The sequence below is a fragment of the Centrocercus urophasianus genome, unplaced genomic scaffold (assembly GCF_019232065.1).
Source record: "Centrocercus urophasianus isolate 14NV4802_14NV808 unplaced genomic scaffold, USGS_Curo_1.0 seq_14, whole genome shotgun sequence".
NCBI classification, from domain to species: Eukaryota; Metazoa; Chordata; class Aves; order Galliformes; family Phasianidae; genus Centrocercus; species Centrocercus urophasianus.
This window is the reverse complement of record NW_024884586.1, coordinates 43,505,372-43,522,301: the sequence shown is the minus strand read 5'-3', so window position 1 is coordinate 43,522,301 and position 16,930 is coordinate 43,505,372. Positions and strand designations below refer to the sequence as shown.

Sequence of the window (16,930 nt, the reverse complement as noted above, 5' to 3'; positions counted from 1 at the left end):
AATGAATGGGCTATAAATAGCAGCCAATGGGGCCGTGGGTCGCGCTCTATATAAAATGGGCGCGGCGGTTGACTCGGGGCTCCACTCCGGCTTGGGCAGCGGGTGGGTGCGGAGCGGGCGCTGAGGTCCTTGCATTGACTGCGGAGCCCTCGGTAAGTCCCGGGGCAGCCGAGTCGTCTCCAGCTTAAAGAAAAGAAGGAGGAAGCGGTTTAACTTTTATGAGAAAAAATGTATTTTTAATGGTGCGGGTTGGAGCCGGTCCGGCCGGGAAAGCGTCGGGGGGAGCGGGATGGGGCGGTGCGGGACAGGTGCGTACGGGGTGCGGCCGCAGCTTGAGCCGGAGCCCCGCTCTGAAAGCAGCTTACCCCGGTATTTAGCAGGGTAGTTACATACGCTCGCCCCAGCCACGTCCCCCGAGGGAGCCGTCCGTTGTGTAACGGCTCGGTGAGCACTGCCCTCTCGCCCCGCTCCCCAGCTTAGCGCTGTCGGTACCGGCGCCGGGCGCGGCGCTCCCCAACGGCTGCTCCGGCTGGGGCTGCCCCGCCGCTTTGGTCGCCGCCCTGCGTCCCGGCCGAGCCCCGGAGCGTCCGGACCGGGTGCCGAAGGATGGGGCAAGGCTTGCGGAGCTAGAAGAAGTTTTTTTGGTTTTTTTTTTTTTTGCCTTTTCTTCCTTGCTTGGCGTCGAGGAAGGTGTTGTGGCAGCGAAGGTGTGGATTGCGTGGGGTGGAAGCAAAGCCAAGGTGACCTTGTTGGTGCCTGGTGGCCTCCCCTGGTGATAGGCTTCCCTCTCTTCCCCCAGTGACTGCGGTAGGGACAGCCATGCCCTTCTCAAACAGCCACAACCTCCTGAAGATGAAGCACTCCGCTGACGATGAGTTCCCTGACCTGAGCGCGCACAACAATCACATGGCCAAGGTGCTGACCCTGGACCTGTACAAGAAGTTGAGGGATAGGCAGACTCCCAGTGGATTTACGCTGGATGATGTCATTCAGACCGGGGTTGACAACCCAGGTAACGGCTGCACCCTTAGGACTGCAGGGCGGTCTGCTCCCCCTCCTTCCTGGAAGTGCTCCTTGACAGCAAGCCCTGCACGCAGCCAGGGACGGCTGTGCTGAGGAGGCCACGATTTGCCGAGCCCTGCTCCTCGCTGCAATCTGACACAGCAATTCCCAGGCGTTCCTATTATGTAACTGCTCTGCTAAATACTTCAAATCTGAACTAAAAAAAAAAAAAAAAAAAAAGCAAATGCTCAAATGTGTTCTAATTTTTATGCAACCAGGGGGGAAAAAATTCTCTGAGCTGTGTGGGCTTACCCGGCTGTTCTAAGCTCGTCCTATTCCAAAGTGGTTCTGTGATGTTCTGTAGCACTTCTATGAAAACAAGGGGGAACAGATGCATATATGTGTTAACATTACAGTATTTATTTTTACTCTAGCAATATCAAAATGGCCCAACTAAATAATCAGAGGCTGCCTCCCGATGAGGAGTACCCGGACCTGAGCACCCACAACAACCACATGGCCAAAGTGCTAACCCTGGATTTGTACAAGAAACTGAGAGACAGAGTCACGCCCAGTGGCTTCACCCTGGATGATGTCATTCAGACTGGGGTTGATAATCCCGGTAAAATGCGCTGAGATATTCTGTGGGAGCCAGCTGAAGTAACCGGTGCTTTTCAGTATGGTGACTTAAGCTAAGCTCGTGGAGGTGGTATTTATGAGCCAACTAGGAAAATGCAGTTCTGTCTGCAGCAGAGCGAACAAAGCGATGCATGCTTGCTCACAGCAAAGCATGGTTGTTTTAAGTGTAGTTCTATCTATGGGTTTGCATTAGCTAGTAAAATTGGATGTGCTGTGCAAAATTGCCCTAAACCAAAGCTTGACGAGAGTGTGGCTTAATGGCAACTGCTATGGTTTCCCATAGCACTGCATTTGACTAACTGGATGAAATGTGAAGTGTAGGGTCTCCCACTGCTATTAAGTGAGTGCATTTCTAAGTGACTAGATCTGCTGTGAAGAAACTTGCCTGGTTAATGCTGTGCTTGAAGTATGGCTGAGCATCACCCAACTAAGCTCTTCTGCCTTTGTTACCACTCCAGGCCACCCCTTCATAATGACAGTAGGATGTGTAGCTGGCGATGAGGAATCTTATGAAGTGTTTAAGGAACTCTTTGATCCAGTTATTGAGGACAGGCATGGTGGCTACAAACCAACTGATCAGCACAAGACCGACCTGAATGCTGATAACCTGCAGGTATACATTTTTGTTCAGTTACTGATACCCACTGATCTGAGGCCTGGGGAAAGCTGTGAGCAATTGACAGAGCCTGAGCAATCTGTTTAGGCCTCTCTCTTTCGCTGTGCATAGGCTGACAGGCACTGTGCCCAGTGCAGTCTTACTCAAGAGCCTGCTGCAGTAGGTTGTTAGTAACTGGGTAGAACCAGGCAGCTGACAAGCAGGACTTGCTTCATGTGCTCTGCAATGTAAGTCATGCCAAACACGTTGAGCATGTATTTCTTTGGGCTGTGCTAGTTGTGAAACAACCCAGTCCCAGGGCTGTTAGAAACATCAACTCTTTCTACTGTATGATGATGTAGGCTAAAAATCAGCCAGTGGTCTCATGTTATAGAACAGCCATCGTTACGGCTGGAAGTAGAAGCTTCTAACCATCATGCAGATTTCAAATGTTATTACAGTCTCTGGGAATTCCAGCTGCTATCTTGGTTGGCAGCCATAGGACATCTCAAAAATTAAAATGCTTTGACAATAATAATTCTCATTTTCAGGAGTAAGCACCTACCTAAACAAGGATTTGTCATGTTAATACCTCTAGATTGCAAGTGAGAGGAGTAACAGAAGCTGAGATCTGGGTCTGAGATGGGTGTAAAACTGATGGTACTCTTGTCTTCTAGCACATACTTAAAAGCCCTAGTCTTAACCTCAAAACAGGGAGTTTGTTACTCCCAGCTTGTTGGAAAGTTGGAAAAAATGGTCCTAAACTGCATCATATATTACAGCACAACTAGTCAGTGTCAAATAGAAGTGCACAGAACCTGTGTGTATTTAGGGTAAGCATCTTTGCAACAAGGCAGTACTGACTAATTTTCTGATCTTGTAGGGTGGTGATGACTTGGATCCTAATTATGTGCTGAGCTCTCGTGTGAGAACTGGCAGGAGCATCCGTGGATTCTGCCTTCCCCCTCATTGCAGCAGGGGAGAGAGACGGGCTATTGAAAAGCTCTCTGTTGAAGGTAAAGTGTTGAATCAGGCAATGAAGGGAAACTGACCTTGTCTAGGCAAAGAGGCGCTCTGTGCAGTTGGAGAATGGAGGTGTTTGGCAGAAGCTGCTTTCCTCAAGGCTTAACTTGAATGTGGAACCTTCCCTGAAAAAGGCAGCTTGGATTATGGTTGCATCAGTGTTGCAGTTTGTAGCTCAGAGCAGGAGCGCACGTCAGGGAAGTTGGGCTGTATTAAGTTGACCTTTGCTGATCTTGAAAGCTTCTTTCTGTGTGTGGGGGAAGAGGTTGGTTCATCACAGCTCAAATCTGAGAAGTAATAGGTATGGAGCAACCCTAGGGCTTGAGTCATGGTTGCAGTATTTTGTGGCTTCTTTTAATTGACTTTCATTAACATTCAGCTTGCTTAGAGGTGTAGTCCAGCTCCGAGTGAGCTCTAGTTCTCAGTGGAACTCCTCAGCTGCAGTTCTTTCTGTTGCCTCCCACTTACTTTAAGCCAGGGGAAAGGATACTTTCTCAAGGTGCTATCCTGTCACTGTTCCAAAACTTCTCAAGGGCAGGGTAACAGTCCTTGATGAGAATGCTGCTTGTTGTATTTGTGACCTTGATTCTCCTTGGGAGAAAGCACTTCACTACTACAGTTAAGCAGCAGTAACGATCCCATACTTTATGTAAGGGAACAAAGACTGCTTGTTTCTGCCTGGAAGGTGCACACAAATCAACTGATACAGCCTTAAGTTCTGTAATGCCATGCAAAGTCATTGCCATTACAGATGAAACAAGGGAGGAACTAACAAAAGCAGATAGTTTGAATGCAATCTCTGCTCCCATCCTAAGAGTGCCTGTCTTTCAGCTCTGGGCAGCCTGGGAGGTGATCTCAAGGGGAAGTACTATGCTCTGAGGAACATGACCGATGCAGAGCAGCAGCAGCTGATTGATGATCACTTCTTGTTTGACAAACCTGTTTCTCCTCTTCTGTTGGCATCTGGGATGGCGCGAGATTGGCCTGATGCCAGGGGTATCTGGTGAGTATATGCCCAGAAGGGAGAGTTGCATGAAATCCCTACAACAAAAAAAAAACTCTTGAAATTTTGGTTGTGGCTGATATAGTTGGACAAAACAGCGTGTTGTGAACTTATGCTGCTGAATCTAATGAAGAACTGTGTGGTTATCCCCTGGGGAAGTGATAGCTGAAAGCAGAACTTGCCCCAAGTGTTAGTGTGTACTGCATTGGGCTGGGTAGGAACAAGCCAGCTTGGCTGGCCTATTTCTAAAGCCTGTCCATCCAGCACAGGTTTGCAAAGCACCAAGCAATAACTGGAGCAACTTAGGGAAGTAGATAACTTCTAAAAGAGTTAACGTTCTGCTATGTTCAGCTCTTGTGCCGTTAGTTTAGAATAACTAGGGTAACAAACCATGGCGTGAACTTAACTGAGTCTTGATACCAGATGCGTAGTTGTTCCTTTGTAATCTCATTGCTTCTGCGTGCAGAAACTCACTGATGCCAGACTAATGTGGTGTTACCTTATTAGTGATATTTTTTCCCCCCCACCAGAGACTCAGTGGCATCAGTTGACTGATGCAGGGGTATAGGGCAGAAGGATTTTCCTTGTAACATGTAGGTCACCTACATAAAACCGCATCTCAGGAGCTTCTGCAGCATAATTAACTTGCTCCCCTATAAGCCAAGGGTTGGTTCTTAGCTGGAGTGCTTCGAGCTCATTATTGTAGCTGTTTCAGTAAACAGCAGAGGAAACATGCTTTGTTTCTGTAGATCACTTTTTTAAGATTGCATCATCTAGCTGCAGATTGCTAGCAGTAGATAGTGCTGTCATCTGAGCATGGCTAATGTACAGGTTGGAAGTGTAGAGTCTCAGTCTGTGTAAATAGCTTTCATCAGATGCTAGTTAATTCTTACTGTAATCAAGCTGAGAAATCATCAGTGTGATACATGTTGACCAGCTGCAAGCTAGTACAGAGGGACCTTTGGTATTCAGAGGTTTTTATGGTATCTCTGAAAAGCCCCAGATCTAAATGAGTAGTGGAAACTCGCCTCAACTCTCTTACAAGGTACAAAGGGCAGCCTAACAATATGATAATTCTCATCAAGTTCTGCTTATTCACTGTCAGCGAGGTGTCTGTGTGAACATCTGTCTATGGGTCTGCTTCAGTGCCTATATTAATTGCCCTTCTGCAAACTCTGAACAGATTAAACCTCCTAAATTTGTGGACTTGAACATAAATGAGGTGAGAAATGACTCCGTTTTGATGCTCTAACATTGGCTAATGTCATGCTATTACTGGCTAATGTCATGCTATTACTTTCTGACATAGATACAGGCCACTTCCAAATACCTCTTGAAAAGAATAGGGTAAAAGTACAAGCTTAATTTTGTTAGTGCTTGCATGGAGAACAGGAAGATGAATTTCTTTGAAGAAGCAATTATATGAGACTCTTGGAAGCTACAGCAGTAACTTGGTGCTTCTAAATCTATCTTGAAAATGGCAAGGGAGACAACAAGTCTGTCTTGTTTCCTAGGCACAATGACAACAAGACCTTCCTTGTTTGGATCAATGAGGAGGATCACCTCAGGGTTATTTCCATGCAGAAAGGTGGCAACATGAAGGAAGTGTTTACCCGCTTCTGTACAGGGCTAACACAGGTAAATCAAATACTGCTTGAGCTCTGGGTCTAAATATTAATATGGTTAGAGCTGACCATACAAGCTCTTCCAGGCTGGGAGCATGCACACAGGAGATGACATCCTTCTCCTTTGGTTTGTAGGGTGCTGCTTCATAGTTTGGATCTCTGGGAACATCCTGATGAGATCCTCTGTTGCGAGGGCTCTGAAATGCCTGTACTGGCAAAGTATTATGGCTAAGAAATCTGGAATAAATCCTAATGTGACACCTTTATCAAACTATACTTAAAGGATCTCTACATGGTTCTACAAATCACAGCATTTAGAGAGACCCTGGGTGGGAGGAAAAATTGCTTAAATGTGGATGGATGACATTAGACAGAAGTTTCTAGGCTGCATGCTTTTCTCAGCTTCTGGTCTTAATATCAGCTTGTGCTTTACCAGCCCCTTCCCTAATCCTAACAGGCACACCAGTTTGACATTTACTAAATCAAGCTTCACAGTAGATAGCAATTTCAGGCTTTGTAGTGTAGCTTGAACTTAGGCTGTCTCGCTGCTGGGAGCAAGATTAAGGCCTTAAAAAGCCCCTCACTGGTGACCCTCTTCTACAAATGGAGGGGGCCTATGTAACTGAAATAGCTGCTCAAACTGTTGTGGCTGTTGCTATGCAACTGAAGCTGTAAATGAGCACTTAATGGATGACCTACATCGTTCAGACAGAGAACAATCTCTAAACATCCATTCTCTCTATTTATAGATAGAAACTCTCTTCAAGTCCAAAAACTACGAGTTCATGTGGAACCCACACTTGGGCTACATCCTGACCTGCCCATCCAACCTGGGAACAGGGCTCCGTGCTGGTGTGCACATCAAGCTACCAAACCTTGGGAAGCATGAGAAGTTTGGAGAAGTCCTTAAGAGGCTTCGGCTGCAGAAACGAGGCACAGGTGAGAGGTGGTGATAAAGTGATGCCCCTAGAAGGCTGCCCCTGACCAGACAGCAGTGAGAGCCTGGCTACAGCCGAAGCTAATCTTGGTTTATGCTGACAGTGCCTGATAGACCATCCAGAAGGGACTTTTCTAAAGCATGAGGGGACAACCAAGCATTAAAAGTGTAGTTTGGAAGAGGCGGAGATGCTGGTGCTTTGCTTGAGCCTTATTATATCCAGCTTCTGAGCACTCTCAGGCATATCTTTCCATGTGGTGTTGTGAGCATCTGGTAAGGTGAACCTAGTGGCCTGTTGTAATCAGGGATGGGATTTCTGATTTTTAACTTCTGGCTAGGATATAGCTACAGCAAGTACTTCTGAGTGCAGTTAGATTACTCATGAGTTAAAAATTAAAAAGTGGTTCATGTTTCATCACATTCAGCTTTATCTCCCTGAAGGGAAGAGGAGGTGGTGGTAACTTGTACAGAATTGTCTTTCTGTGCTCCCACCTCTTTCTGGTGGGGGCAGAAAGGCAGACTTACTGGCTCAGGCAGTGGTCAGTGTACTCATTAAATCTCTTGCTCCAGGTGGTGTGGACACAGCTGCAGTCGGAGGGGTGTTTGATGTCTCCAATGCTGATCGTCTTGGCTTCTCTGAGGTAGAGCTTGTGCAGATGGTGGTAGATGGTGTGAAGCTGCTTGTTGAAATGGAAAAACGCCTTGAAAAAGGCCAGTCCATTGATGACCTCATGCCAGCTCAGAAATAAAGCACTTTATTCTCATGCTTCCTAACTTATTGGATGAATAATAAAATGTCACTCCAATTTCAAACCCCTTGGGTCAGAGCCCACCTAGTTACACCGTAGAGAAGTCTTCCATCCATCTGTGTTAGAGTTTATTTTTTGATGGCTGAAATGTTGTTGAAAACGAAATAAACTGTTGTTTTGGCCTGACCTGTCTTAGATGTGTTAACTGAATGTTTTTGAGGTGCAAGTGATTTGCTGTTCCTGGTTAGCTGAACTGTGCTGGTGTAGTCTACTTGTTGGAGTTAGAAATGTGCTTATAGCAGTGGCAAAAGAGATTGCAGCTGCTGTAAACCTGAGAACTGGTGCTAAACATGAGTCACTTTAAACCTGCCCTACCTTGAAGGCTTCAGCTTATGCATCTGCTCATGATGAGTGTAAGCTGTCATTATCCAGAGTAGGGCAAGCCAGACTGACTCCTGCAAGGGAGGGGATCTGGGTACAAAGGGCTGCTGTTCAGAGCCATGTCCTCGTCATGCTGTAGGGCAATGCTCTGAGGTGAGACTTCAGCTCATAATGATACCTACACTCTGCTGGTTTGTTGGGAAAAGATCAGATCGTATCCTTATGCCTGTGGATGCGTAGAGGGTTGGAGTGAGCAACTAACTGGTTCTTTTGGGGGCAGAGTGGGGTAGAGCTTAGACTAAAACAGTGCTTCCAACTAAGCTCTTTAGGTTTGTCTGTTGAAGCGATGAGGGCTACGAGTGAGTTACAGGAAAATGTCATAATTGCTGCTTTGCTCAGCTTGTTCTTGGTGCTCTGTGCTCCAGTTGCCCTATAAACCAAAGAGGCAGAAGCAAGATAGAATGTACCAATTTTTTTTTCTAGCTCCGGCCTGGCTTGCAAACTCAGGCTGTTCTTGGGGTGTGAGCTTACAGTGTTGCATCGAGTAGATCTGTTCTCTAGGATGACTGTAATTTGTGCATGTATGCTTGCCATGGGGAAGATTCCCCTCATTAATCTGCAAGAGCCCCCCCCTTCTTCCAGAAGCAAGCAGTACTGGGCCCTTAGTAACAACACCTTTTGCAGCTCATACAACCTGAGAAGCAGCTAACGTCTGCTCAGCAGCTTTACCCACAGCTAAAATCTGGGTTTTATGGAGAGAACGTGATGAAAGGTTGATGCATAGCTCTGCCGCGTGCAGCTTTATATAGCCTCATGTAGATAACTGAAGCTTTCTTTTGTAGAAGCTGTGATATTTCCAAGGCTGTGATTGCATGCTGTCACTGAGTTCAAGTGATGGCTGCAGTTGGGATAAGCTGAAGGCTTGTGAGAAATCTCAGAGGTGACTTCTTTTAAATGCAGCTCCATATTCAGGTTTAGCTGGATGGGGGAGAGGAGGCTTGTGAGAGCTGGGGGGGAAAATGGTGCCAAAAGGAGCTGATGAGTTGTGTACCCTTCAGATCTTCCTTGCTGTACTTTGTGTCATTGTTCCAGACACCATGCAAACAGCTGGTACTGCATCTTGTAATCAAGGAGCACTAATCTAGTGATGCCTCTCTCTGAGATGTTGTTACAGCAGTCAGCAATTATCCAATGTAAGGAGGTGCCTGAAAACTTGTCTATTTTTTTTATGTTGGCTGCACTAATAAGGCTGTGTCTCTGCCTTTGTATCTTGTTTCTCTTATGCCCTTTGCCTATCAGAGCTGTACCTGTTCAGAGCTGTACCTGTTCACCTGGTTTTAGCAGACTGAGGCAGAACCAGTAGCTAGCTGGCAAACTGGGGGAATGGCAAACTAGTCCTTAATGCCTGCATCAAACCAGAAAATACTGTTTTTTTTATTGATTTTCTTTCCCACCCACCACCTTAGCTGTGTTTCCTCCTGTCACTGCTGAGAGGAACAAGACTGTGTTTTTGTTTCAGCTTGCAGCAAGCAGCTGGGCCCAAACTTGGCATGGTGGAAGGCTGGACAAGATGTCCTGCTGTGGTTGGTGCTTGCTAAAAATCTATGCTTGAGAGAGAATTAAACCTTCCACCTCCTTGTCCTGATGCCATGAGGGGGCAGTGCCAAGAACCTAGCTGCAACTCATTGTGCCCTGTGTCAGGGAGGCAATGGCCTCGTCCTGGGGGAGCAGGGGACAGGCAGCAGTGGTTGGTGTGCTTGGTGCAGGGAGCTGCAATTAACTGTGCTGGCAGAGGCACCTGTCAGCCCAGTGCATGCGAGAGTGGATGGGGGGCTGCAGGCTGTAACACAGCGCTAGCTGTCTTGCCCTGTTGCACAACTTGACGTGTTCTCCAGTCTCAACACGCACAGCTCTTTCAAGGGAAATTTCTTCCTTTTAATCCCCTTCTTTATCCAGATGCTCCTGCCTCCCCCTAAGAGCCCCTGCAGCTGCCTGCTGCCTTCTCTGCTCCTTGCCCAAGGAACTGAGCTCTTTGGGATGCTGTTTACTTCTCACCTTACACTTACTGGCAGCAGGCAGCCCATAAACGCTCCTTTTATTGTTTTTATGCCATTTACTGGGAAATTATTCACCGTGTTTTATTCACGTGTGGGCTAAGCCACTTGGGGGGCAGCGATGGGATATCGATCCCGGGCATGGTGCCATGGGGCAGGAAGCTCCCAGCCCTGCCACAGCCTCCCTGGGGCAGCAGCTGAGTGTGCAATAGGGCACAAGCTGCAAGAGACCCCAGCATCCCACAGCGAGCTGCTCAAAGTGGGTGGCTCCTCTCAGTCCTTAAAAACAAGGCCTGAGGACAGGTACCTTCACCTGCTGGCTGCACAAGGCTACAGTGCTCAGCTGTGCTCTATCTACGGGCCAGGGCAGTGCTCAGCTCCAGCTTCCAGTTTTGCTTAGAAAGAAAAGGAGGCTGCTGTTGCTCAATGGCTTTGACACCCATATGGCAGGAGGGCCGTCGGCACTCAGCCTGCATCCAACACTTGGATGAGTGTTCCCATATTTTACACAACACGGAATAGCTCGAGTGGGAGCGTTGGAGTGATTTTGCTCCACCCACACAAAAATGTGGTGGTGTGGTGGGCAGGGCACACTGCTGGGAATAGAGATGGCATCACAGCCTTTTCATCTCACTTTGCTTTTTGCCCAAGCAGCAGCTGGGAGGCTCCTGTGGCTTCTCTGCGTTCCTCTGGTTGCTCTGCCTTCCCCTTTCCTAAAAAATCCCAGTTGCTATTGATGAACGCAGCCCAGCCCAGCCATCCACTCTCAATGTGGGTATGTCTGCCTCCCCAGGGTTTTGCACATTGTTATTCATCCAGGGAAGGGGGAGCCAAGCCCCACAGTGGAGGAGAGCACCCCACTCACCCAGCCTTGGTGAGACTGATGGGAATGAGGGTCCATCAACCCTCATCAAGGAGGAAAATGCATCTGTTGCACCCACAGAGCAGGTCTGATAGGTAAATAGGCAGGAAGGATTCAGGCCGGAATTAGAAATTAATGGAAAATCTGCATTTAGCAGACAGGGTAAAGATAGGTATCCAAACCTACAAAGCTGTTTGCTTTCTTCTGCAAGCACTGCCAAAGAGCTTGAGATACCATATACTATAGATATATATATATGCATGCATACAGAATTCCAGATGGCAAAAGGTCCTGTGCTCAACAGCAGGGAAATGGATAGCAAGAGTACCTGGCAATCCTCAGACAAATAGAAACACTGAAGTGTTTTTTTTAATCAGAAGTCAAAGGTTTCAGCATAACGAAACTTGCCTGGATTACTCAGGAATGTGTGAGACCCTGGGAGGTGAGCAAACGTAACCTACCCAGAAATCCATGTTTGTTTTCCTCCTGTTCTGAGCAGCCTGTGTGCTCAGAGATCCCCAAGCCATGGCAAATGAATGCTGGGGCTGCTGGCATGGCCAGCTGAGCCCTGCCATGATGCGGGATGGACAGCAGGACACCAACGGGACATCTTCACAGAGGGACGGCATCGGGTCAGATCACTGCTGTGCAACTGCCTCCAAGTTGGGACTTGTCTGGGGAAAGCTGACTGCAGAGATACTGTGGGAACCTGCATGGGAAGAGGATTGTAATGGGCACAAACACCCATGGCCCCAGAAAGTCTACTCCTCGCCCTGGAAGAGTAAAAGCAGGCTTTTTTTGTTTTGTTTTTATAAGCCTTCTTTTTAAGGCAAAGCAGCACTGAGCATCTCTCTTCCGAGCACCCTGCTTCCATCCCTCTGCCTTTGGGATGTACCAACAGCGAGCCGCGAGCTACGTGTTTTCCAGCACTCAGTGGTTTGATCTTTTTTTGGTGCACGTCTTTATTTATTTGTTTTTGCAATGAGCCCTGTGGTTTGCAAAGAGACTGGGCAGGAGGATGGAGAGTGTGCAGCTGAGCGTAGTGGAGCTGCCTGCCATGGAATGCAGCAGCTCGCAGCCCTCTTGGTTCGAGCATGGAGCCAGGGGCAGCATGGAGCCAGTGCCATGCCAGGGGCTCTGCTGCTCTAGCAGCAACCTGCAGAGGAGGAACTTCTAATGGTTCCCCGTGACTCCTGCAGGCATAGCATACCCATGCTGGCAGCACTGGGGAGCAGAGTGTCATGGAGAAAAACTCTGCTGCTTGGACACCAGGAAGATGGGGATGATGACAGACTACAAAGCTGCAGCAGGGCAGCATCCCCAGGCAAAGCTCTCCTCACCTGTGCACTGCTCTTTGCATTTTTTAGAAGCAGACAGAAGGGCAGCCTGCTTTTCTGACGAGGAATCGAGACCCTGGCCCTGGGGCAGTGGCAAAGAGAGGACAGGGAGCAGGCGGTCAGCTGGAGCCCCCGGAGGGGCACGGGGCAGCAGATGGCCCGCGTGCCTTTTCCAAATACTTTTACATAATCAGTGTTAAAAACAGCAACGACACGTGTTCACATTTAGCTGATCGCACTCAGCCACCATTTCCTGCTGTACCTGTGCACTCTCCTTCTCTCTCCCCACCATCTCCATTCTGTTTGCAACTGCCATGGCTGTGTTGACAGTTTCCTTACCACTTAGCTCCAGATTGAAGTCTCCACCCCAAACAGCTCCTCCAGAGAGCCGTCACCTAGATTTGTTCAAAACGGACTGCTGATGGGCCTTTCAGCTCCCATCATTCACATTAAATTAACACTAACCTTGAGCAGGGATCACTTGACACAATAATTTACGTAAAGGGATTTTGCATTAAGAAGATACAGAGAAGCAATGAAATGCATTTATAAAACCAAGAGCTATTTAGCTGAGCATGGGAATATTTATTAAAAAGCTTCATTCGCAACACCAGAAGTGGGATAAAACACTTTGTGCCTGCTGGCTGGATGCTGGGAAATACCTGCTGGTGTCTGTGGAGGGAAAACATTGATGCATGCAACCCCCTCATCCCCACCACTCTTCCAAATACAAGTCCCCATCCCTCAGCCTTGGTTAACCCTCATTTCTGACTTCTGCGTGTGCTGCTCAACACCAGTTAATACTGAGCTTAAAAGAAAACCCAATAAGCAAAGCAGTAATCTTGGGAGCTTGGCACATCGCAGCCCTTGGTGGCTCACTCAGATGTGGCCCCCTGCCTCCCCGCTCTCCTTTGGAGGAGAGGATCGCTCTGATCCTCCAGAAGAAACAGAGGTAAAATGAAATGAGGTCCTGCTTTGACATGGAAAGTTCTCCCCTTTGCAGAGCATCTCTCGTGCACAAACCCACTCCCAACCCTGGGCAAAGGTTTCAGCCGCACACTTTTGTCCCAACAAGCTGCATTTTTTTTTATTTAAGCCCCTTGTAGTCTGTTCCTTCCTCAAGATTAAAGAAACAAAAACAGAAGTAAAAATAAAGTAGAAAGTTCCCAAGGGAGCTCAACCTTTCCTTTCCCTGCTGCCTGCCCTTCAGAAATAAAAAGAAAACAAACCTGCCTGCAGAACATCTCCTGGGACTGAGAAATCTGTATAACACACCGTACGGGAGGTGAAGAGCCTGCTGTGGTGGTCTACACTCTCCTCCCAGCTGGTCCCCCAAAGGTCACCTCCCACTGAACTGGATGTCACCCTGCAGTACTGACCTTTGCTTTGGCCCAAGGGCTGATGGCAAGCAGCACCAAAGTGGAAGATGTGGCACTGAGGGACACATTTAGTGGGCATGGAGCTGATGGGTTGGACTGGGTGATCTTAGTGGGCTTTTCCAACCTTAATGATCACAGCCCTGGAACAGGCTCTCTCCCAGCCCCAGCTGCTTTGACCTCAAAGTTTTGTTGTCTTTGGGCAGTGGGACCCCTGCTGCCTCGGTACAGGCAGTGGCAGCCTGGGGCTTGCAGGATTGCTTGAAGCAAGTGGGACAAGCAGCTGGAGTCCATTAAGAACAGCCTGCAGGAAAGGAGGAAAAAGCAGAGACAAGGCAAGGAGAGTGCCATCAGTGGGTGACAGGGCACTAGGAACCCAATAGCTGGAGCCAGGCTCCCCATCTTCTTCTTTCCCTTGTTCTCATGGAAACAGGAGCCATGCCCACCTGTTGTTGCTGCTTGCATGTCTGTTCACACTTTGGCACCTACCTCCCTGGCCCTGCTGCTTCAGGGAGCAATTTAGGCCGTAGGAAATGGATGGGCAGCAGAGAAGGGGTTAGAGCTCAGTACAGGGGATGGGCAGTGGGGAGAGGGCTGCAGCCCCAACCCCACACAGAGGCCCTGAGGAGCTGGCAGCAACTCCTGCGCCTGCCATAGGTCATGGTCACACTCACTGAGGGCTGGAAGCACAGGCTGGAGCCTCTGCACTGAGCAGACACGGAATATTTCCCACTGAATAAAAATATCTCCCTTGGCTGTGGCACACGAGACAGTCGCCTTTCTACTAGAGACTTACTTCCAAATCAGGGCATTTCGGTTCCCCTTCTGCCTTCCTGCTTCCCCCATGCAAGCTCTGAATGGGGAATGCTCCTTTCTGCCTGCACAGCTGCCTTTAAGCAGCTGCCCAGTGTTCCTATTAAAGGATATTGTTTACTCTCCAGGCTGCCCTGGTGCTCGCACACGATGGAAGCAGAAACCCTTGGCAGCACATCAGGAGCTCGGGTGCGTTTGGAGATGCTCGTGCTTTTGTGAAGGGTGGGGCCCTGAAGCAAAGCAGGGCTGCCCACAGCAGACTGGGGATTCAAGCCCCCAACCCACTGCCTGGAGGTGCTTCGCTGTGGCTCAGGCACAGCCAGGCCTGGCCAGCATCAAGCTGGCCACCTCCATCCCTCCTTCCCTTCCTCCCAGCTCCCCGAAGGCAAGGAGAGGCAAAGACTCATCACAGCAACAGATGACTTTTTCCACGGAAACAGATGTCTGCTTCAGTCAACGGGTTGTCTCGGAGCTCAGCTTGATCCCACCTCTTCTGATTGTCACTGCTGCTGTTATCTCCATAGCTGCTTTTCCTCCAGACTTCCGCTGCATCCCTGCTGCAGGAACTCTGCACTTCAGCCCAGCCCAGTGCCTTCAAAAGGCATCCCTGAGACCTGTGCTTCCTGGTAACAAGTGCTCCTTCCCTCAGATCCTAGAACCACAAAATATCCCGAGCTGGAAGGATCACTGAGTCCAACTCCTGGCCGCAAAAGGGACCACTCCAAATCCAAACTCTATGTCTGAAAGCGTTGTCCAGAGGCTTCTTGAATTCTGGGGACTCCCTCTGCACTGTGTCACACATGGGAAGCTGCCCAAAGGAACATGGCCATGGACACACCAGCCCCACAGAGCTGCTTGCTGCCCCCTGAGACCCAGCTGGCACCCTTGGAATCCTCAGGGACAAGCAGAAAGGGAAGCAGAGACCGCTTACAAAGCAGAGGGTGGCTTCACTCCTTCTCTGCCAAAAGAGAAAACATTGGTTGAATTCAAGCGTGTGACAGTCCAAGCAAGAGCCAACACTCTGTTTTTCCTGGCTTACTGCTGGGAAAGAGATTCACAGAAAAGCTTGCTGTTTCCTTCTGCAGTGGTGGTTGGATGGTCACAGTTATCCAGCCAGAGAGACTTCAGGACACGTCTCCCAGCTTCAAATACAATAATCCCCGGTTTCTTTTCCTTGCCCTCTTTCCCAGCATGCACATGAGACACATGTCTGGTCCTGCAGACACAAGTGGACATGCTGTGGCCATAGCCCAAGCTGCCAAGGAGAAGAACAGCCCGTTTTAGCATTGCTTTCAGCAGCTCCTTGAAGTGAGTTTGCAAGAGACTTTTTGCTGCCTGGAGGCACAAGTGGCCAATGATCTGCTCGAATTGGCTGCAGGTTTACAACCTCCAAAAAAGATAGCTGCAACTGGCCCACGGGGCAGATAAGCATGGAACTCATGACTCATTCCCAGGGATGAGGAGAGAGATGGTGCTTCCTCCCAGTTCTTTGCTGAGCTGTGTGACAGTAATACGAGCTTGAAAGTCCCCCTGACAGTATCCTTGGATTCTGTGAACCTCCTTCTCTTCCCTTCTCCAGAATAAAAGCAATTTCAGCAAAGTTCACACCACGCCATGAGAAGCTGCTGCTTTACTTTGCTGAGAAGAAAATTTTGCATTTTCTCAAACAACTCTGCTCGCACCTATCAACACAGAGCTCTTGTTGTCCCCCACGTCAGCCTACCCACATTCATCCAGATGACTGAGGCAGCCAGGAAGAGCTCTAACTTCAGACTTAGGAAAGTCTGACTCTTCCTGCATTGTGACAAACTTGCACAAGCATCACCAATCACTGCGTGTGCAGCCAAGACCTGCCCTTCCTCTTTTGCACAGTCCTCGGCCTGGCCAGCACAGAAGGCCCTTCCAAGGCATGGCCACACAACAGCCCTTGGAACAGCATACAGCCAGCAAAAGGAGAAGTCAGTCCAGCAGCTAGACAAGAAACCACAGCTAGGAAATATACTGGCCCCAAGCCAGCCTGGCCTCGAGCCAGAAAAGAGAAATGAAACCAGCTGAGATAGGAAGAGGCAGCAGCAATGGTTAAGCAGCATCCTCCATCCTTTGGCACTTCCATCACCAGTCAGCTCTCTCGTTACACGCTGTAGGCAGGCTTGTCCTCCACATACCAGGATCACACCATCTGTGTGCATCCTCCAAAGCGAGATGCCCTGCTCAGAGACCCTGTCACCCCGAAAGACAGATTTTAGTGCTTTTCTGAATCCCAGCACTCTGGGATTTTCCGCAGTGCAGCTGCTGAGTGCGACTGCTGGCAGGTCTGTGCGTCTCCGATGGCATCAAGGCATCACAGGGCTGTGTTTTAGCTCCTCCTTTAACACCTACTCTCCTTTGCTGTGTGCCCCAGAAATGCAGGTAAAGAAGGCCGCGTGCCTTTTAGTCTCAGTAGCAAATTGTACAACAACATGCAAGTGCAGATGACTCGCCCCATTAACATCTGAAGAACTGGTTTGGGAGCTCTGTCTGCTGGTGACCACACT

General features: G+C 48.9%; 1 protein-coding gene across 2 annotated transcripts; it reads left to right on the top strand.

Annotated features, from left to right (window-relative positions):
• The first annotated feature begins 67 nt into the window (after positions 1–67).
• On the top strand, positions 68–7,759 carry CKB (creatine kinase B). 2 transcript variants are annotated; one of them, XM_042814761.1, is made up of 8 exons: positions 68–152; positions 800–1,012; positions 2,100–2,254; positions 3,120–3,252; positions 4,091–4,262; positions 5,777–5,900; positions 6,637–6,826; positions 7,395–7,759. In XM_042814761.1, exons 2-8 carry the CDS (start codon positions 820–822, stop codon positions 7,571–7,573), a joined length of 1,146 nt encoding a protein of 381 aa, XP_042670695.1. In that variant the 5' UTR covers positions 68–152; positions 800–819; the 3' UTR covers positions 7,574–7,759. The 2 variants fall into 2 exon arrangements, with proteins under 2 accessions (XP_042670695.1, XP_042670696.1); XM_042814762.1 differs by lacking the exon at positions 800–1,012 and adding an exon at positions 1,437–1,624 and having other exon boundaries at positions 79–152.
• Positions 7,760–16,930: the final 9,171 nt, after the last annotated feature.

Excerpts from the sequence above, each read along its gene's own strand:
- CKB (XM_042814761.1), top strand. The coding sequence starts at position 820 with ATGCCCTTCTCAAACAGCCACAACCTCCTGAAGATGAAGCACTCCGCT. Across the intron at positions 1,013-2,099 it reads GACCGGGGTTGACAACCCAG|GCCACCCCTTCATAATGACA; the intron begins GTAACGGCTGCA and ends TTACCACTCCAG. Across the intron at positions 4,263-5,776 it reads CCTGATGCCAGGGGTATCTG|GCACAATGACAACAAGACCT; the intron begins GTGAGTATATGC and ends CTTGTTTCCTAG.